The sequence below is a fragment of the Monomorium pharaonis genome, chromosome 4 (assembly GCF_013373865.1).
Source record: "Monomorium pharaonis isolate MP-MQ-018 chromosome 4, ASM1337386v2, whole genome shotgun sequence".
In the NCBI taxonomy this organism is placed as follows: Eukaryota; Metazoa; Arthropoda; class Insecta; order Hymenoptera; family Formicidae; genus Monomorium; species Monomorium pharaonis.
Genome location: NC_050470.1, coordinates 17,815,209 through 17,838,087, shown reverse-complemented (window position 1 = coordinate 17,838,087; position 22,879 = coordinate 17,815,209). Strand labels below are relative to the sequence as shown.

At 36.4% G+C, this 22,879-nt stretch overlaps 1 protein-coding gene across 1 annotated transcript in view; it reads left to right on the top strand.

The window, feature by feature from the left end:
- The first annotated feature begins 1,491 nt into the window (after window positions 1–1,491).
- Window positions 1,492–22,879, top strand: part of LOC105836989 (target of rapamycin complex subunit lst8) — a 70,448-nt gene continuing 49,060 nt past the window's right edge. Inside the window, exons 1-3 of the mRNA XM_036285315.1 lie at window positions 1,492–1,900; window positions 2,863–3,015; window positions 21,526–21,587. Of these exons, the coding sequence (XP_036141208.1) occupies window positions 1,775–1,900; window positions 2,863–3,015; window positions 21,526–21,587 (341 nt within the window). The 5' untranslated portion in view covers window positions 1,492–1,774. The remainder of the gene's footprint in view (window positions 1,901–2,862; window positions 3,016–21,525; window positions 21,588–22,879) is intronic.

Sequence of the window (22,879 nt, the reverse complement as noted above, 5' to 3'; positions counted from 1 at the left end):
GTGACTGAACTAATAAGTATGCTGAACGAGTGTCGAAAAAATAATGAGTGAATGAATGATCCGGCGTCTGTGCGCGGATTTAAATAGGGCGCGGACAAAGGGATCGAGCAAAATCGGCGCTGCGCTCAGCGGCCGCTAGCGCTCCGGAGTAGGGAACACGCGCGAAGCGCAAGAGTCGGTAAGAGTGGGAGTGATTCGGCGGCTTGGCGGGAACCGAGTTTCGGGGGCCGCTGATAAGGCGCGTGAGACCGTCTGCACGTGTGCGGATGTTTATCGGAGATATCTCGTCTAGGATTTCGTCGATCATTTGATCCGGGATATTTTTCGGCTAGGATCGCTTTCACTACCTAGAGATACTATAACAGAGATTCGCCAATGCGTTAACGATTTCTGATTGGCTCCCGTCGCTTGGGGTATAACCGGAAGTATGAGAGAGAAAGATAGATATAACTGACAGAGAAAGCCTAGCCGATCTAACCTGTCACCTGTCACCTGTCAAAAGAAAACAGAGTAAACCGCCATCGAAAACGTCATATCCGATATCCGGTTTTACCCCAAGACGGCACATTGGCGAATCTCTGTTATAGTATCTCTATCACTACCAAATATCTCGCCGGTTTATCAATCTTAATTATTTCTTGGGCGCGACATCTCGTCGCCAACGTGAAATGGATATATCTTACGAACTGTTTATGTTAAATGCCTAGCTATGGTTCACCTGATCTTCCGACACGCAGTCCGGATATTACGCGGATTAATTTCGTATTGTATTTCTTTAGGCGCGACATCCTGTCGCCGTCGTGTTGATAATAGCAGATTTTGTTTTAGAACCGTTCCGTTTGAATCTTTGAGGATTCAGTTGACGAGATATCATTCCTTTAATCATCCGACAGTGCACGTGCAAGGGCCTTTACAAATATCCGGTTCTTATTTATCTTACAGTTAATTAATCCTCGACGAACCCATAAGCAATACGAGAGTAAGAATTTAGAAGTTTAAATGATCCGGTTGCCGTTGCCTATGCGTTCGTATCGATAAGAGAGTTAAAATAATGCTAGATAACTTAAAGTATACGTATATGTAATATATGATTTTTATATATATATGTACGTAATTTTAAAGTACGATTAAGTGCTTAATATTTGAATTATTATTATATAATGACGACTTAAACAAAAGTAAGAATGAGCCATAGAAACGCATTACTGAGTAAGGTAACTCAGCGCGCGTGCGTCTGGATAAGTTTCGCGAGAAAACTTTTGGACAAAATTTTCCGGACGCTGGGACGTTACACCCAGCACCAGCGAAAGCTATTTTCAAACGCACCCCTTATGGGAGAAGCCATATTGCTTTTGACATCTTGGATAAAATTCTGATTGGTTGAAGGAAATTGACGACTGCGCATCCTCGAAATTGTTACACCTGTCTTCTAACACCATGCTATATGTCTATTCTATATGTCAATGCTTATACTGTGGCTGAACTATGGCTGGCCGTTCTATCTCAATCTTTTCTTTAACCAAATTTTGGACATAAAACTTAAAAAAAATTGAATCTGTATCTAGATCCAGAAATACCCAAAAATTTAAAAATACAAAGGAAGGGATATTTATAGAAATATTTTGTTTGGTGTGTGTATGCTGTGTGCGTGCGCGCGGTATGCTACGAGTGCGAGTATATTGATATTGTAATTTCACTATAATAAGTTTGTTTAAAATAACATTATAATTAAACAATTTAATTTTCAAAATTAGAGTATATAAATAAATTGAAAATGACTGTTGATTGTGCAATTAACAATGATCAAGTAATTTTTGTCACTGGTGGTTATGATCATACTATCAAAATATGGCAACCTCATACAGGTGTTTGTCAACGTACGTGTCAACATGCGGATTCTGTATCCTTTATTAAATGTTTAAGAAATAGTATTTTTTATATCTTCCTGCTTAGTTTTGTTTTATTAAGGGGTAACATCACAGTGACAGGCCAAACAACAGCTATGATTTTGAAATTTTATTATTTGTGTACCAAAAAATATAAAAAATCTAGTTGTAAGGTTTTATTGTATATATACAATATATATATATACAAATGACTTATTAAAAATTTGCTTTAATTTATTGAACAAAATGGCAGCCCTATAGTTGCTGTAAAGTCCCTATAGTCTACGTAAACTTTTGTTTTTTTGAAGATGGCTTTTGAAGATGTTCTGTGGCAGGCAGTGTGGGTACAGCAATTTTAGACCCAGAACAAGAACAAATTTTTTTTTAATTGTAGTGTAAAAGCTAGAAAAAGAGATTTTAAAACAGGGGATTTTTAAAATATTGATTTTTGTAGATTTTGTAGTTTAGCAGCTGTTTGAACAGTTTTTTTCTATTTTTGTGAAAATTTAGCACAAAATTGTTAATAACTTTTGAAATTTTTAATTTGTACGAAAATACTACATATTTATTTGCAAAATCTTATTACAAAGATATTGTTAAAATTTTAAGTCAATTAGACAAAAATTGTTTGAGTTATACTGCCTGCTGTTCTCAAAAATAATGTTTTGAGAAAACATGCATTTAGACCAGGTAGATTAGCTGATTGTAATGCGTGGAGCTCTACGGCCTCGAATAAAATTGACTCAACCTAATTACTTATAGCATATTTTTAAGAGCTTAAACTATAATCAAAAAAATTTTTTGATTTTCTAAAATTTTACAGTGGTGTTACTCCTAAAGAAAAGTTTTATATGTAGTGTAAAATTGATAGTAAGTTTTATCTTTTTGTTGCCATAGTAGAAATATTTTTTATATATTTTATTGTTAGTAAAAAATTTTCTACAATTTCTTTTAATTTCCTTAATAAGTTTTGCAGCAAGTCAATGCATTGGATATCACACCTGATAAGTATGTTGTAGCTGCTGCTGGATATCAGCATATACGGATGTATGATCTAGCTTCAAATAATCCTAATCCAGTTGTCAACTATGAAGGCGTATCAAAAAATATTACCAGTTTAGGCTTTCAGGTTTTATGTTAATTATTACTTGTTATTATTAAGATACTTATGTATGCATATATATCTCGATAACTATTCCTGAAGAAGCAAATGCTGGCAACAGATTCTGTTTACCAAAATGCAGCAGATGTGAAACAAACCTTGATATTAAAAATACTATGCACATAATTTTAGCAAAAACTCACTAGTGTCAGTTAACAGATTACTTAACAAAATAATGGTGAACACCAAGTAAATTTGTCAAGAGCATTGACTAAAGATTGTTTAATGCAAATTGTCATTAAACTGTTTGCACAAATACAACAGTATAGAAGTGGTTATCAAACACATCATATTGGCAATTAATAGCATGCAGGTATATCAAACACATTGACGACAGATTGACGCCAAAAATGCAGCACATTAATACATTTAGTACTTGGCAATAAAAAGCATGTAAAGGTACCAAACGTAAATTAAAATTTATGATCTATTCCACTTTTTCGTTTAATTTGCGCGTCCATATATATAAATGTCACATCTTTAAGAAAGAAGCATGAGAGAGTATTTTCTGATTACCGGAGTCTTGGTATTGTTTGCAACATAAATACAAATTCCATAAATGATTAATATAAATTCCATTGGCAACTACTTACACACATTTAAAAAAAAATTAATGTATTTGCGATAAAATAAGATCTAGTGTTAGAGTTTTATTTTAAATAATAATTTAGGAATTTTATTTTTAAGTTTTTTAAAGATATATCTTATCAAAGTTTTTAAAAATCTCTATTATTTATTATTTTCCAACAAAAATCTCTAATATTTATTATGGTCCACACGCAAACAAAATGACAAATGTGTTTATTTTTTTGTTAGACTAACCACATTGTTAGAATCATAAAAAGTTCTTCCATTACATTATGTTAATAGTTCTACAAGTTTGTATAATTTTACATTAAAATATATAAAATAGTGACATTAAATATATATAAAATAGTGACAATGAAATAATATATATATATACATATATTATACACATGCAGACAAAAATATCTGACCATACACAGAAAAAAATAAATCCTTACTGCAATTTTTATTCTTGAACGCTATATGCTTTGATATGAGCATAAAATGCTGTCATTAAATGTTTACTTACATCAATAATAAATAGGTTTGTGTGAGTATATTAATTCTTAAGATAATTTTTTTTTTATTACTTATCGCTATGTGGCGCTATGTGGATTTTTTTGTGAACAAAATGCACTTGCTTATGAATAAAAGAGGCTCGCCAATAAAGCACGGTAGAAAATAAAATTTCGCCATTGACGTAATACTATACTGAAATATGACAGTCTATAAAAGAGATTAAAATGAAATTAATAAAAGTGATGTTTCCTTTTCTATCCACATTGAAAAGAAAGACACTGTGAATTAATATCATTTATTACTAATCTGTCTTTCTGCGGGCAAAACTACCTTGTGTTTGTTGTCAATTTGTCGTCGTTTCTGCAAACAAATCTGCTTTGGGTTTGTCATCAATTTGTTATGAATTCTTCACACAGATCTGCTGAATATTTGGTGCAAATCTGTTATTGGTCTGCAATTGACAAATTTGCTGTCAATTTTTTGCTTCAATCTGATGTTTACCGTTAATGTAAAATGCTGTAGTATTGCAGTCAATTTTGTGTTGGAATATGATATTAAGTTTTGGTTGTAATTGGAGCGTACTAGAGGACATAGTAGACCCTGGATTTGACAACCATACTCTGCAAGAAATTGTTAGCAATTTGGCAGCAAATGGTTAGCTATCAAAAGTATATATATGTACGTAGAAAAAACTATTTCAACCATTAGTATCTAATTAAAAATATATTCTTTTAATAATCATTGTTTCACATATAAACAAAAATATAATTGAATAGTTTTTGGTAAAATCTAGCCAAGTTTGTTTTTTAAAACTGTATTATAAATTATAAGTAATAAATATGCAGTTCCAAAAAGATGTAAATAATTCTAAACATTTTTTCTTGTTTTTTTTTTAATTGACCCATAAAATATTAATAAAAAGCAATAACTTTGTTTTTGTAATTAATGTTCTATTATATCCAGAGAAAAATCATATTTATACAATAAGTGGCTTGAAAATTAGAAGTTTGTTTTACTTCCTAAAAACTTTTTATTTATTTGATTTTTATAAAAAAAAATTTTTTTTTTATATATGAAACATTGATAAATGATTAATCTAGCTTATACAATTGAATCTTTGGATATAGTTTTGAAGGGCCCATATAAATTAGCAAGCTGAATTTTTTGTAGTATACTTTACTAGTTGTGGAAATATTAAATATAAAATATGGCTTCCAACAAGCAACATGAATAGAAGCTAAGTAAGGGTTTTGTTTTCTATCTTAGATACATTTTTTGCCCACACACACACACACACACACACACGCACGCACGCACGCACGCACGCACGCACGCACGCACGCACGCACGCACGCACGCACGCACGCACGCACGCACGCACGCACGCACGCACGCACGCACGCACGCACGCACGCACGCACGCACGCACGCACGCACGCACGCACGCACGCACGCACGCACGCACGCACGCACGCACGCACACACACACACAAACGCCCGCGCGTGCGCACGTGCTCATGCCAAGATTACAAAAATTGCAGCCTTGCAGGAGGACTGCATTTGAATGTTACTTAATTTAACTCAACTCAATTTTAGTCGCAATTTGATGAAGGATATCCAAGTAATCATGTTGCAATTTTAGGTGAAACAAAATGTGACCAAATCGCAAAAAAAGTATCTTAAAATCTCTAAATTTCAGGTTTTATCCAATTTGCATAGGTCAAAATTTTATGGGTAGCATTTTCACTTCTAGTAAAATGTCCTACAAAAAATTTAGTTTGTTAGCCTATATGGGCCATTTGGAATTACAGTTGAATTTTCTTTAAAGAATATGTAATTTTAAGTGTTATCAAAGTGTTATATTTTATTATAATGGTAATTTAGTGATATAATTCACAATAGTAATAATTAAACAATTCTAACCTTTAATTAAAGATAGTTATTTTCCACATTTTTCCTTTTTTTCTTTTTTTTTACATTTTTTACTCTTGTAAAATTGTTATTAAATAATGAGAATATATTTTTCTATAGATATTCTGAAAATAAAGATGGTTGGGTTCCTTCTCTCTCTCTCTCTCTCTCTCTTTCTCTCTCTCTCTCTCTCTCTCTCTCTCTCTCTCTCTCTGTCTCTGTCTCTGTCTCTGTCTCTGTCTCTGTCTCTGTCTCTGTCTCTGTCTCTGTCTCTGTCTCTGTCTCTGTCTCTGTCTCTGTCTCTGTCTCTGTCTTTGTCTCTGTCTCTGTCTCTGTCTCTGTGCGTGCAGCGTGCCTACGTGTACGCGCGCGCATGTATTATCAGTTTGTCCTAATTACATATATATTTATTATAAACTGTATTAATTTTGAAATTAGGTGATAAAAAGTTAATAGTTAAATAATAAAGTTAAAAAGTTAACAACTTTTTTTTCAACTTAGTTAATTTTAAATAATATGATTTGTAACTTTAATTACTTTAAAAACACATTTACTTTTGCCTCCAAATTTATAATTTTATTTATGTAAAAGAGAAATTATAAAAGAAATAATAATTTTATAAAAAACATTTTTTATTATTTTATATAATTTGCAAATAAAATATTAAATTTGTTTGACAATCTATATTGTAATTGTTTTTGTTATTTAAAGTAATTTATTTTTTAAAAATTATAACATTTTAATTTAATGAGAAATGTTTTTCAAAATTAACTATTATTTAATTTTGAAACTTAATCTGAATGCAGTTAATAACCGAGTTAGTTGTTCATTTATACAATTTTTAATGTTACAAGAAATTTTGTGTGATCGAAAATTCTGATTTTAATGAAACTTTGCATAGATTTAGAGGGAATGAATAAATAAATATAGGAATTTTTAATTGGTGCCCAAAAACAGTTTAAAAAGAAGAAACGTCCACCTTTTAAAGGTAGACGTTTTTGTGTTTTCTCGATATAGTTCGTAAACTAAATAAAATATTAAAAAATATTTTATACAAAAGTTTTACAATATAAATAGCTTTATTTCACTATGCTAATCATTTTTTGAAAAAATTGTTTTTCAAAAATTTACTTTTTAGTTTTACACTGATTAATTTATTGCATTAAAATTCCATGCTTAATTAAATTTGGTATAAATGTAAGGGGGAATAAATACATGAATTTAGAAATTTTTAGTTGATGCTAAAAAACGGTTTAAAAGAGTGAAACCATTCTTCAAAGATAAATGTTTTTCAAAGAACATTTTTGTCTTTACTTGATGTAACTCGTAAATTAAACGCTATATCAAAAAGTCTTATATAATATAAAATTTTTACAGTATACATATTTCTATTACTACACTGTTTATTTTTCGAACAAAATTTTTAGTACAATTCATTTATGTATATAGTATTTATAAAGTAATAATACTGTAATTTTTACTTAAAAACAGTTTTTAAAATGTTTAAACAATTTATTTAAAATTTAATAATTTCTTAATGTTGATATGTATCATGCGTTTCTTATGCATTTTTTCCTGCAAAATTCGGCCACGCCATCTGATTGATCAACTTAATTTAATATAATATATTATTAATATTATATTAATAATTCAGTTAATAATCTGAGCCAAAATTGATAAAGAAACTTTTAGTTAAAAATTTCACTCTTTTTCCTTTGTAAAACATTAATGATTCAATTTGGGACACTCTGTATAGGTGTTATTTATATTATGTATGAGTGTAACCTGGTGTGTAATAATGTATAATATTATTTTAAAAAAAGGTATAAAAAAGCGCCAAGTATACGCCCTCAAAAACCTATTCTTGTACAAAATAATTTTAATTTGGCACTACAAATGTATGAAATTTTAATAAAATTATCTTCCCAAAAAGAACAAAAAATATTTTTTCTCTACAAAAGTAATGATACGAAGAAAACGCGCAACTATGAAAATGAATGTTTATACGAAGTAGAACATTTACTTTTACAAATACTTATTTGTACAAATATTACAAATAAATATTTTACTACAAAAATTTGGCGCCGCTAAATCGAATCATTTGCTTTAATACAAAATCGCGTTTTTACAATTTAACTTATATACTAAAATAATGATGATTTAAAATTACAATTTTTTGCAATCGAAATCGTAATGGCGTTATATACATACAACATTATACACGCACGTGAAAGAGAGAGAGAGAAAGAGAGAGAGACAGAACGTACTCACACATAAGAGATTGAGATATTAAAAATCGCTTCCTTATAAACGAAGTTATATACTAACACACACACATACACACACACATAAACACACGCGCGCACGCGCACAGACACATTCAGATGCACGCACAAAAGAAAAAGAAACAGAGCTAGTATTATTCGGTTTACTGGCGCCAAGTTTTTGTAGTAAAATATTTATTTGTAATATTTGTACAAATAAGTATTTGTAAAAGTAGATGTTCTAGTTCGTATAAACATCCATTTTTATAGTTGGCGCGTTTTCTTTATATCATTGTAACTTTTGTAGAGAAAATATATTTCTTGTTCTTTTTGGGAAAAGATAATTTTATTAAAGTTTAATACATTTGTAGTGCGAAATTAAAATTATTTTGCACAAGAATAGGTTTTTGAGGGTGTTTCTTGCGCGTGTATACTTGGCGCTTTTTTATACCTTTTTTTAAAAAGGTAATTTTGTTGTGATTTCACTCATTTTGTAGTGACAGGTATCTCATTTCTTTTTACAATATATATAAAGATTTTTAAGACAAATTTGAAGTCCATATTATATTAAATTAAAGATTGAGACTGAGATTGAATTAAAATGACAAAATGAAGTTATATTGGTTTTGGTTTTTTTTCTGATTATATTTTAATTTATTTTCAAAATATATCTATTACATCGCGGATTACATCATGAAGGAAAATACAGCTGTGGCTAATTTGAATATTACACTATGCGTTATACAATCAGTATATTATTGTGAGCTTTTAATAAGTATAAACTGTTATCTTTGATATAAAGTATTTATTATGAAGTGTGTATGAATGAGCGAACAGAACAGAACGTTTGAGAAACTCGTTGGAAGATTAGGTAGGTTAAGGCAAAGAAGACGGGGCGCTCAGCAGTAGGGGCAAGATGTCCTCTCGTTCCCAGCGCCGCTATGCTGTATACTTGAGAAGTGTGAGAAGCGTTAAATCCAACAGTCCCTCTCGCAATCAACTTCTCCTAGTATCTAATAAGATAAAATAACGAAGTATATAAAAAAAAAATAAAACAAAAGGATATAGATGGAGTTTCTTGTAATTACTCCATTCCTATCATGTGAATAAATTTCACAAAGCTTGGTCCAGAAAGTCCCTTTGTTAGTCCGTCTGCAGCTTGTTCTTTAGTTGGAATATATTCGATGTTGATATGTCCCTCTTGCTGATGCTTTCGAATTACATGATGACGAACATCAATGTGTTTTGTGCGTCCATTAACTTCAGGATTCTTTACAATTTTAATTGCTCCTTGATTATCACAAAGCACGGTTGAAGGTCCCTCTACTTCTGAATTTAAATCCTTTAGTAGTTGACGCATCCAGAGTATATCCTTGACTAACTCGGCGGCTGCGACATATTCAGCTTCGCATGTTGATTGGGCTTGAATCTTCTGTAATCGTGATGTCCATATAACAGCATCTCCAGCAATTAGACAGACATGTCCACTTGTACTGTATCTTTTGTCTAAGTCACCGGCATAGTCGGCATCGGTGTAGTTGAGTTTCTTGTCATTATCACGTTTGTAGATGATTCCACGTGAGGTGGTCCCTTTTAGGTAACGAAATATTGTCTTTACTGCAGTTACATGCACCGTAGTTGGTTTTTCCATGAAACGTGCCAATTTGCATACATAGAAGGCGATATCTGGTTGAGTACTTGTTGCAGCATACATTAAGCTTCCTATTGCTTCGCGATATGGAAAATTTGCGACTTCATCTTCTTCAGTCGCAGCCTGCAACTTGATTGAAGGATCACCAGGTGTCTTTACTGCACGACACTCGTTCATTCCGAATTTTTTGAGCATCTGGGTAATATGTGCTGTTTGATGAATTTTTAATGTACATTTTGATTCATCTATATCCATTTGCATTCCAACAAAGCATGATAATTCTTCGACATGCAATTCAAACGCCTTCTCTAAGTACTCAATCATATTTTCAATCACAGAATTATCCGTTGATGCTAACAATCCATCATCGACGTAAATTCCAAGAATTGTAGTCGAAGTCTTCGTGATTGAAACGTAAATGCATGGATCTGCTTCCGAACGTGTCATTCCAAATTTGACTAAAAACTTGTCCAGTAATTTATTAAATGCGCGTGAAGCTTGCTTTGTTCCGTAAATTGTCTTGTTCAATTTACAGACTTTGTTGCCTCTGATATAACCTTCTGCTTGTTCCATGTATAATGTTTCTTCCATGATGCCATGTAGAAATGCAGTCTTGACGTCAAAATGAACAATTCGCATTTCTCGTTTATGAGCGATAGCCAATACAATTCGAACTGAATTCCTCATTACAACTGGAGCCCATGTGTCAAAATAATCAACTCCTTTTATTTGTGAGTAGCCCTTGGCCACAAGGCGTGATTTATATCTCATGATAGAACTATCTGGATTCTTCTTTAATTTATAAATCCATTTACTTTTCACAACATTTGCATTATTTGGTCTATCAACGAGAATCCATGTCTTGTTTTTCTCATGCGAGCTCATTTCATTATTCATTGCTTCAATCCAGTGTGGTGCTTCCTCACATTTGATTGCTTCTTCATAACATTGTGGTTCTCGTACTGCAATTAAAACCTTGGAGTTTGATCGTAATGTGCGATCAACTTTTTCGTAGACTCGATTCTTTGCACCAGTAGGGCGTCCAAGTTTTCGTTGTTCTTCAACTTCTTGAGATTCATCGGCCTCTGATTCGTCGACCTCTTGTTTATCATTGCAGAATGACTCATCATTCTTTTCTTTATTGATGATAGTTTGATGACCATTGCTTATTGTAGATTCACTTGTTAAATCAAATTCAACATCTTTGTGAATTGTCACGGCGTGAGTTGACTCATTATACAGTCGAAAGTTCTTTGCGGTCTTTTCATATCCAACTAAAATTAAATCTTCAGATTTCTTATCTAGTTTCTTGCGTTTTTCTTTGGGGATGTGAGCAGCAACTCTTGTTCCAAAGACTCGAAGATGTCCAACATCTGGTTTTTCGCCAGTTCACAACTCATGAGGTGTCTTATCTAAATCTCGATTAATGACTCGATTCATTATAAAAGTCGCTGTGTTGATAGCTTCGGCCCATAAGATTTTGGGTAACCCTTTTGCATGAATCATCGAACATGCGAGATCAACTAATGTCCTGATGTCTCGCTCTGCAATACCATTTTGCTCGTGGACATAAGCAACACTTTTCTCTAATTGAATTCCTTTTTGTTTTAAATAATTTAGACATCGTGCGTTGATATATTCCGTGCCATTGTCTGCCCTCAATGTAACCATCTGATCGCCACGTTCCGCTCTTTGTTTGTTGACGAAATCACGTAGTTTGTCAAAAACTTCTGTTTTCTCCTTGATGAAATATGTCTTGCGAAACCCACTTGCTTCATCTTTAAACAGAATAAAATATTTCTTACCAGAAATACTATTAACTTCCATTGTACAAACATCAGAATGAATTCGTGCACCGACAGTATCTTCTCGAGATGATCTTCTCTGGCAGGGTTTTTGTGACATCTTTCCTTTCATGCATCCATCACAAAAGAAATTTGCGGTATCGTCGGTTGTGATGTCCAAACCAGTGACAATGTTCGTTTTTGCCATCCGTTTTACAGTGTCTACACTGATGTGGCCAAGACGTTCGTGCCATAATTTAACACTTCCAGCGGCCTTCTTTGCAACATGACTACGTAGACGGATCATCAAATAATATAATCCATTATCTCCTGGATAACCTGTAAGAACAGTTAGACCTTTTTTATTATTGATCTTAACGTTTTCTTTATAAAATACTACTTCATAGCCTCGCTTTGTAACAACGCCAGTTGAGAACAAATTAGTGTGACCCATATTCGGGACGTGCCAAATATCATTAAGTGTTCCTGGTTCCCAAGTGTCTCCGTCACTAAAGTCTACTTCGATTTGTTCTTTTCCAATGACTTGCAGCGCAAAATCATCACCAACAGTGATTTTGAAAGGCTTTTCCAGTAACTCATAACTCTTGAACATGCTCTTATCACGCACAATATGATTAGAAGCACCCGAGTCAATTATTCAATCACTTTGATAAGGTTGAAGTATTGGGATACTTGAAGTCAACGCAACATTTGCTCGTCCTTGTTTTTGATGATCCTTGTCTTGACGATCCTGTTCACCTTGAGTTTGCTTGGCCTTCCACTTTGAACAATCATTTCGTAGATGTCCAACTTCTTTGCAAAAATGACAGGCACGTGTCTCTTTTTGCTTTTCTTTGTTACAATTTTTATTTCCGCGTTTGCCAGTTTGATTGCGTGCATGATTCTGTTTTCGACGTGCCACCAGAGCTTCACCCGTCTCCACCACATCAACATTCTTTTCAGCAGCTCGTAACAAGTCACTTTCAATGATTTGCAGTTGCGTTTGCATATCTGTAAATGTAAGCGCAGTACCAACAGCAGCCTGTAACCTATATGTGTGACGAAACAAATCAAACCTTGGTGACGGTAGATCTGTGAGCAGTTTCGCAATCTTCTGAGGCTCTTCTACCTTTTGTCCTAAAACTTCGAGTTTCTGACAAATTGTTGACAATTTAGCACAATAACCTGCGACTGATTTTTCATCTGTAAATTTCAATGCACAATTCTTGATTAGCAAGATATTTATTAGATTCTGACTTAGCTTTGTAAAGTCCGGTAACCATTGCCCAAATTTCATGAGCAGTCAAGCAGCTTCTAATTGTGGCATGAAGTTGATCATCAAATCCAGATGCTAATACACGGCGAGCCTTGGCGTCTAATCTACGCCATCCTTTGGCTTCTTCGTCTTCTGCTGGTATTTTATCGATGCCGAGCACAATGTCCAACAATCCCAATGACTCAAGGACTAATTTAACATCAAATTTCCATCTTTGATAATTTGATTTTGTGAGGATTGGCAAGGGCATATTTATGCGATCTGCATCCATGTTTCCGTCCATGTGATCGTTTAATTTACAGCTTAACTAAAGTTTTCAGATTTAACCTCGATTACAATCTGATTCACACTTACTTACTTTAATCAACAGTTACGTCCTGGGCCCATAACCTGTGAGCTTTTAATAAGTATAAACTGTTATCTTTGATATAAAGTATTTATTATGAAGTGTGTATGAATGAGCGAACAGAACAGAACGTTCGAGAAACTCGTTGGAAGATTAGGTAGATTAAGGCAAAGAAGACGGGCGCTCAGCAGTAGGGGCAAGATGTCCTCTCGTTCCCAGCGCCGCTATGCTGTATACTTGAGAAGTGTGAGAGAGAAGTGTTAAATCCAACAATTATACAACATTTTCATTTTTTTGTGGAGATAACCCAGCAAACACAAAGTTACATGTAACGTGCTTGTTAGTTGTAATTTCCCACTCAATAATATAATTGCAATATAACACACGTGTTATATTACAATTACATTGTTGAGTGGGAAATTACAACTAACAGGTACGTTACATGTAACTTGGTGTTTGGTGGGAAGTAATCTGAAATAAGTTAATACTTTGTGTTACGGTTTATTTTTAGTTATCATATTTAAAAAAAAGAGAAGAAAAACTTTATTTGAACCTAAAGTATAAGAGTAGAAAAAGAAAAACGAGTAAGAAGAGAGAGAGAGCGAGAGGGGGGGGGGATAACATTGTATAGTAATGCCTATACATATACGTATGTGCATATATGTGTGACATGTATATACATATACAGGGTGTTTGGTAAAGATTTATGCAATTTTTATAAGCAGGTAGAGCGCATTAAGCTGAACATAAAATCCTCATCGTTTTTCCATTTTCACAATAGTTAACGAGTTATAGACTTGTAAAATTTTCTGTATTAGCCCGGCCTACCGGCAAATGCAAGCACGCCGAGCGCTCGACCGCGGCGGCCGCCCCTCCATAGCGCTTGAACCTTGAGATTGCTAGGCGCGCGGAGGGAGTTGTTACAACAAGCGGCAATGGCTACGCACAATGTGTACGTGTACATACATGTGTACAAAAAAATATCAGTTCTAATGCTTAAAGAATCAATTACTAAATTTATTTTTTTTTAATAAATAATGATTATTTTTAATAAAAAATTTTTTTTGGTGATAGTCTTAAATGTCGTAAATTGTCATAAATTTTAAAAGAAGCTATTATCATGTGCTCAAAAACAAATTTATCCTTCTTTAAACAACATTAGAAAATTTTATCGATTAAAATGGAAATAACCAAATAAAATGTTTCAACTTTATATTCTTAATTTGTTTCCACTTTATATTCTTAATTAAAAATTAAATAACGAGGATATTTATATTTTTAATAAAATTAATCCTTGTGATAGACTTATAATACACGGAAAAAACTTTATGGTAAAAATTACTCTGGTAAGTAATAAACGCGTGACAAGGAGAAATTATGAAAATTTTTATTACGTTTTTCATCAAATTACGATAATATTTACATTACTTATATGATTATATATACACTACTTATATAATTATAATTATATTATTATTATATTATTATTAGTTAATTATTCCGGGACAGCCTTGGAGTTGGGGCGGGCCGTGTTCCCCCACGGTCCGCCCCGGCTGCCCCCGGAGGGAGCGAAGGAACCGACTAGGGAACCCTCCCGTACGCCGCTCTCGTTCGCTCTCCCCTCGCTCTGCGGGCGGGACCGGCAGCCCTGTCGGACTCCTGGCTCCGCTCCGCCGCCTCCTTCTGCGACATAACTTTCTCGCAGAAGGAGGCCATCGCCACCATGGCAGCCACTACGGCGGGCAACGAGATGTCCCTCCCCACCGAACTGGCCAGGACACGGCGCCGCTGCGTTCACGCGGGGCACACTTAAGTAAGGTGTGCAGCGCCGTGTCCCGTGCCGTCCCGCAATGGTGACACCGAGGGTCGACCTCCCTCCCGATCCGGAGCAGGTACTCCCCGAAGCATCCATGCCCCAGGAGCACCTGCACCATCCTAAAAGTAAGGGGCCCGTAAGCCCGACCCACCCAGTCCGAGAGGACCGGGCGGACCGCCCCGACGAACCCCAGACTCCCCCTTGCCCGAGCGAGTCGCTCGGACCAGAGGTCCAGGGATCGCCGGGCCTGGAGATTCCAGACCTCGACAGCCCTCGGCGCCGGGGTGACACCATCCCGGCGGAGGGACGCTCGCCATTTGTAGCGGTTTGCGTACTCCTCCGCCACGATGTCCCAAGGGAGCATCCCTGACGCCGCGCACACCGCCTCCCCGGGGGCGGTGCGGTACGTCCGTGCGAGCCGGATAGCCAATCGGCGCTGCTCAGACCCCATGATCTGAGCGTTGCGCCGATCGGCCCGCAGTTCCACCCATCACACGGGCGCATCGTAAAGCGCCACGCTCGTCACCACCCCCGCGTAGAGACGGCGCGCTCCATCCCTCGGCCCCCCGAGGTTGGGCATCAGCCTCTCCAGTAATTGGGCGCCAGGCGCGGGAATCCGCGCCGCACAAAACTCACAAAACTCGGTACACGACGGCTAAATGCCTGCCAACCCGTCTCTACACGAAGTGGCAGAGGGGCGAGGTTCTTCTCGTTTCGCGGAACAGGAGAGGAGATGTCTTGTATTAAGAGGTAACACCACTGTAAAAATCTAAAATAAAGCGTTTTTTTGCAATTTTTTTTTAAATGGAAGGAAAAGTAAGAGGATAATAATATTCAAGGATGTTATTAATCATGTCTTTAAGTATTAAAAAAAAATAGTTATTTAAAAATGGCGCTGGAGTTATTTTCGTGAGGCATGTTGAATTTGCGGCACGCAGTGTAACTGACACAAATTTGAATTTGGAAAAAAAAATTTTTTTCTTAATCTACATGAGTATAGCTAGAGAAATACGTAGGGGATTTTGAAAATATTAATTTTTGTGTGATTGGCGAGCATTTAAAGTAACAAGTTTAATTTTTGACAAAAAAAGGGCAATTGTCAATAAATAATGTTAAAATCAACTTATCGAAAATCCGGTACGTACTTCTCTTCGGAATGTTATTTTAAAGATATAGTAAAAATTTGGAGTGAATAGAATGAAAATTGTTGGAATTATACTGCGTGCCATTAAAAAAAATCGTGTTTTGAGAAAAACCTTTAAAGTTTTGAGATGTGTTATGGACGTAAAAAAATGAAAAATTTGGCATAAAACTTTTTTCCCTTTATTCTAGAAGATTGAAAACATCTTTTAAGCGAATAAAAAAAATCGATTTTCTGAAAATTATTAGTGGTCTTATCCCTTAAACAGTTATTTCTTTAATAAATATAAGAATCATATATTGAAAGTCGAATGTTAACAGATTTAGACGAAGGATACATGATAGTCACCAAACCTTATTCTAGCTTGTGACTGCTTCGTAACTCGACATATAATTCGCACTATACGGAAAATTCCACGCTAAATGCTACGCTCGAAATCTAACGATAATTCTATTATCGATATAACGCTCTTGGCTTTAACGGCATTCGGGATAGATCTTCGACTTAATACGCGTATCTCTCGTAGAAGCTCTCGTCTACGGAAGCTCGCCTCGGTAAAAAGCACATGGCTCGTACTTTCGGTATGCTTACAGCGAGTGAATCCCGGCAATATCGCCCTACGTACTATCCCGTCGCTATACTCTACTTTCGACACAATTTGACTGTCGGCTTGACATTTTCCCCGAGGGAGGAAACAATAGGCGAAAATATTATATCTAAGAGACGAAGATTGACGCGGCCCCGCGGTACGATGACTAACCTCGGTACTTTTATTCCATGATTCTCTCAGCTCTCCCACCGAACGCTCGGTAGGGTAATTACTTAATAATCTATCGCGAAGGCAGGGCCGGCCGTCTCCGTCCTTACCGCGTGGTTGAAGTGGTGGCCTTACAGTTTATGCGACGTCGTCGATGTCCGTGGAACCGCTCTCGTTGTAGTCTCGCCGAACAGTGAGACGGCGTGAGCGAGCGGGGACACCGCGGGCATCGATCAGGATCTGCGCATTGTCCTTGCGCATCGATCCGCGCATTGACTCGCGCACAAGGATTTTCGTGTCGATAGGGCGTCGCTTCTTCCTTTCCGCTCCTGCTGGCCGAGGGCGCCTCCGGTCGCGACGCCGTGCAATTCGAAGGCCTCTAATCTTACGGGGACGATGGCCTGCTGTGAGATCTCCATCTCCTGGTGCGGTTGGCTCGGGGTTGATCAGGCCCCGGCCTTTCGATGCCTCGACCGCCGTTGACCGCTCCGGCGGGGGTCCTCCACCCGGCCTCACGGAGTGCGAGGTCGAGCTCTAACTCCCCCAACGTCGACCTCTGGAACGCCCCTCTCCTTTCGGTCTGCTTCCGCCTTTCCGATCTTTTGTAATAAGGCGACATGCGGTAGCAATCGCCTCACGACTCTCCTCTCTTCTGATATAATAACTCGACTGTATACTTGCCCTGTGACTATTTGATAGTCCGGGGTCCCGCCGCTCAGCCGCTTTTGTAATTCTTCTCTCATTCCCTCGACGGCTGCTCCTCTATTACATGAGGTATCTTCGGTACATCACTTCTCCCGCGAGTCGCGCCTTTCGCTTGTCGGGTCCCTAAGTATCTTACTAACTTAAAATATTAATTAGAAAAGGAGAGGCCGCCCTCCCGCTCGGGGTAAGAAGCGGCCCCAAATGACCTTTCCTGGTCGGGCCATCCGGCCCTTGTGATGGACGAAAAACGTCACGTCACAAGTGACGCTACTGGTTATACTGTGGCATGAGCTTCATGGCCTGTGGTTGGAAAGTTTCAAAGAGTCTCACTTAAGAATGATTCAAATTAAGTATTTGTAATTCTTATTGTAAGCTAAATGATTTAGGACGAACGACTCGGCAAAGCTGTTCCTGGTGTTGTGTTTTTCTTTTTTGTTTTGCCCGCACAATTCATGATGCGAACACGACTTTTGGACATGGTGTCTTGCGCAGAAAGCTATTCTGTGCCACGTATCTATCCCGGATTTAGAGCCATCGGTTGATCGCGCAGCGATCGGCGCGTTAGAATAGCGAGAACAGTCGTGCGAGTTACATAGCACACAAGCCGAAATTGAGAGTTTGATATAAGGCAACGAAAAGTTCGAACTTGACCTGTTAATTAGTTCGCGGATTCTGAAAGGTGGACGAGGCCGTGACTAAAACCGATTTTCATTGCACTACGTTACAACTCAAGTGCTAGCCAAGATACCCGAGGATACGATGATACTCAAAGAACATTTCATTGTTTGTACGCCTGTAACGATCACGCGTCGCTCTCGTGCTTTCGATCGGGGATCACGTCTGCCATCCGCGCAATTAAGTAACTGTGTCTTAATCAAATTTTGTGACAATAAATGAAGGTGATTCGGACATTACTCAAGTGAATTTTAATGCAACAAATCCCAGTATTCAAGATTCCCCTCTCTGTCCTGCACATTTATTTCCCACGTTCGATGCTTCGCGCGCACTTTCTTGCGCTCAGTCTCTCTCTCTCTCTCTCTCTCTCTCTCTCTCTCTCTCTCTCTCTCTCAGTACATCTGTGCTTGTCTGCTTGTCGCTCCTGCTTTGCCTGAGCATTTCTCTGCTGCTATCTGTCTTCGGGGAATTTTTGTTACAGGCATATTTCTACTTCGGTTTGCCTTTTACGAACGACGTTTCATTTTTTTCTGCTTGTCATCTTTACGCTGAATTTCTGGAGAATAATTTCATGGCTTTCTAACCTTACTTTGGCTGTTTTATTTGTTGCGTGGTGATTCTGCTGTTGCGCTTGCGCATTCAGACCTGCTTCTTCCATGCTACACTGCTGCGTTCCGGAGTGTGCTTCACAACATACGACATCGCCAAAACGTCGTGTGAGGTTCTGTGTTAACTGCTTATCTTGTGCCTTCTCTGCAGATTCTCTACTTTTATTTGAAACAATTTGCTTACCAACTGCTTATATATTCTTTGTGCGTACAGTGCTATTATTTTAGTATTTTTATGGTACTTGCTACGGAAACATCATGCCACTTGTGTGTGATAGATGTAAAGAGTCGGTTGCGACTGCGTCTGTCGAGTGCGAGTGTAAGAGAGTGTTTCACCCGGGTTGCGTTAAAGCTTATTCTGTTGCTAAGTATGCTGACGCATGTTGTAAATCACTATCTTCATTAAGTTTGCTTCTTACTCCTGTTGGGGATAATTCTGTGCGGCTTTTTGATTCTGATTCTGTTAGCTTGGCAACTCCCATATGTGCTGGTGGTCTATTGCAGTCGCAGTCGTATGATGATGTTGATGTTGACACTACTATCAACAGACTTTTGCTTAGATTAATTGATCAACTAAAGGAATCCGAGGCGAGATTCTCTGCTTTCGCTGAGGAACAGCGGCGTATTAATAGCGAACTTAATAATAAATTAAATCAATTAAATAATATAGCGAGTAGTGTTGAACGTAACGGTCAGCGTATTGCTATATTAGAACAACAATGTGTTGATCTTGAGAATGCGATCCGGGATCTGAAGAGTGATTGTAAGCCTTCTCTTTTTGCTTCACGGAGTCAGACTGAGAATGCACTCATTCTTTCTGGTTTACTAACTGCGATGCGCATTTCTTCCTTGGAATGTGCTTGCAATGTTTTTGCGGCCTTGGGAATTCCTGACTTGTCTTGCCACATTCTCGACGTTAGAGCTATTGTTCGTAAGCTTCAGCCTGTGGCTTCACGCGATCGACTCGTATCAATGTCTTCCACTAACTCGCTCATCGTCACATCAGCCTCGTGTGCAGCCCGTGACATAGTTATAACTAAAAAGAGTGCGTGGTACACTTCTTCGGAGAGAGGTTTGCGGTAATGATTCTGACAAGAGTGTATATGTCAATGAGCTTCCGAAAGATATTTACGAGCTATTTCAAAAAACTAAGCAGATCGCTAAAACAAAATTATTTACGTATGTCTGGGTTAGAGGGGATTGCATTCATGTCGGGCACTCTGACAGCAATCCTATTATTTACATCAATTCTTTAACCGACCTTAATAAGCTTATTTGACGTACAAATCCTGTACTGTTGTCTTCCGTTGCACGCGGCTATTTAACTTCTAGTTTTATTCATTTTCGCTTAATTTAATTAAATGGTAATTTCTTGCGTGGACATATCGATTTATTAGACTACACTTTAACACTATCCCAAATCATGTAATTCAGTCTCTGAGACTTGGCTTTATGCTGGTGGTTCACGATCTTGTTGCGCTGGAAGGCTACTTTTAACTCACGGCAATCGTGTCAGCCATCTTGGTAATGGTGTTGTCTGCTATCTCCACAAATCACTAGTAGCTACTGTTGCGTCATTTGGTGGTCAAATAAATGACCCGAAACACTTAATTATTGATATTCGCTTACCACATAATAAATTGTTATTATTTGCGTCTGTCTAAGTAGACTTAGGGTAATTTTTTTCATGAGTATGTTATGTCGCTTACTGGTATCTCTCACCTATTTAAGTATATAAATATTGTCGATGCCATGTTTCTATTATTTTTATATTTACCCTTAACTTCTTGCTTTAACTTGTGATAAGTTTTCATTTGTATAGTTAGTATTAAGAATTAGATTAAGTTATATAACGATACTTTGTTATTGTAATTCTCATCTTGCGTTATATCTTCTTGCGTTTCAGTTCGCTTTTCTGTCTTATGATGTTTCTAAACCTTTGTTATCATACTTTGCCCTACGTTTGGGCATAATAAATGTATCAATCAATCAATCAATCAATCAATCTCTCTATCGCCTATTCTTGCCGCGCTTTGCATCACCATATTCTCTTTCTCTCTCTCTTCTCTCTACTTCGGCAGTCCCTTATCTTTCCCAATCCAGCGGCTCTCACGGTTCATTCAAGTTTGGCGACAACCTTTTCAATCGATCGCGAACAGTCACCATTTAAAAACTATTGATCTCTCAACATTTTGTTACTGACATTTTTGTCGAAGTTTTTCACGAGGAATACGTGCATGTCGGCTCCCGCGGTTAATCTGCAACACCCTGTATACTGTAAAATTTGTATAAAACATTTGCCAAATTTCGTTAAAATCAGAATTTTTGGTGAACGGTTAGTATGTTAAACAGTTAATTTTAAATTAACGTAATTTCTAAAAATATTAACTTACTCAGCCCTGTGATGATTATATTTTATAATATTTAGATGAGTAATGTTTATATATTTTTTTATAGGAAGAAGGAAAGTGGATGTATACAGGAGGAGAAGATTTTTCTGCAAGAGTGTGGGATTTGAGGTAAATCTAATAATCTTGGATGCTCGCAAGTTATGTACCAGCGTATAGTATAGTCGGTCTCGTGCGTTTATTTGGCATGAAACATTACCGTGTTTTCTGATACATACCCAGTAAGCACAAAAACATTGCTGCAACGTTGTTATAACGTTACTTACTAATATAGTAACGTTTCCAAGTATGTAGTTTTTAACGTTGTATACAGCGTCATTACCCAGATAGCACAAGGACATCTATTGTATGTCCAATGGATATCCGCTTCTGGACATTTGGACGTCCATTAAGAGTCCAAATAAGGTCCGTCGGACATTCGATGGACGTTCATGGGATATATGTTTGTCACAATTTTGGACATTCATAGAAAGTCCGAAATAAACCAAATTTTGGATCTATAATGGTTTGATTATTTCTTTTGGGCTTTTTTCAATTAAAGGGCTTGCTGCAATAGTGGATTAATCCACATTTTGTAAAAATCATCGACATAAAGCATGGACTGCGCCTTTCCTGCAAAAGCTCTTGAAAAGTGTCCGGCAGAAAGACAAAGAGGAGACGTGGTCCGAGTCAATTTCTTTCTCTGTCTAGTGCCCATTATGCTACTGGTTAGACAGAGCCCTAATTTACACCGAGCACTTGGTACATGTATCAAGTAGTGAATTTAAGCTGATCAGCCAATGATTAAACACATTCACTAGTTATTTACTATTTGATACGCGTACCAAGTGCTCGATGTAAACTAAGTCAGAGATAGCGCTTGACTCAGACCACCAATTGCTGTATCCCTTTTTTGGTCGGAAAAAGAAACGAAAAAAAAAAACGAAAAAGAAACAAAAATAAAAAAAAACGAAAAAGAAACAATAATATATTATAACAAACATTTAAAAAAATACCAATAATTAATAATGTTAATAATAAATAAAAAAATAATACGTATTATTTCATATTACATATTTCATATTATATCTAAAAGTAGAACAATTAAAATAAACCTTTTGAAAATTAAAAATAATATAATTTATTATTATTTATAAATTAATGTTAATTAGAAATATTGTAAATAATATATATATATATAATTTACAATATTTCTTTTAGATTACATAATAAAAATAATAAAGATAAATTATGTAAAAGTAAGATCCAAGTGCGGACATAAATCAGATATCGAGCATAGGACGTTTTGAATAGAACATCCGTTTTAATTCCAATAATGGATATCCTATGAATGTCCATTTTATGGACATGCGGACCTGAATTGGACTTAAAATGGACGTCCTTGGAACATCCAGTGCTATTTG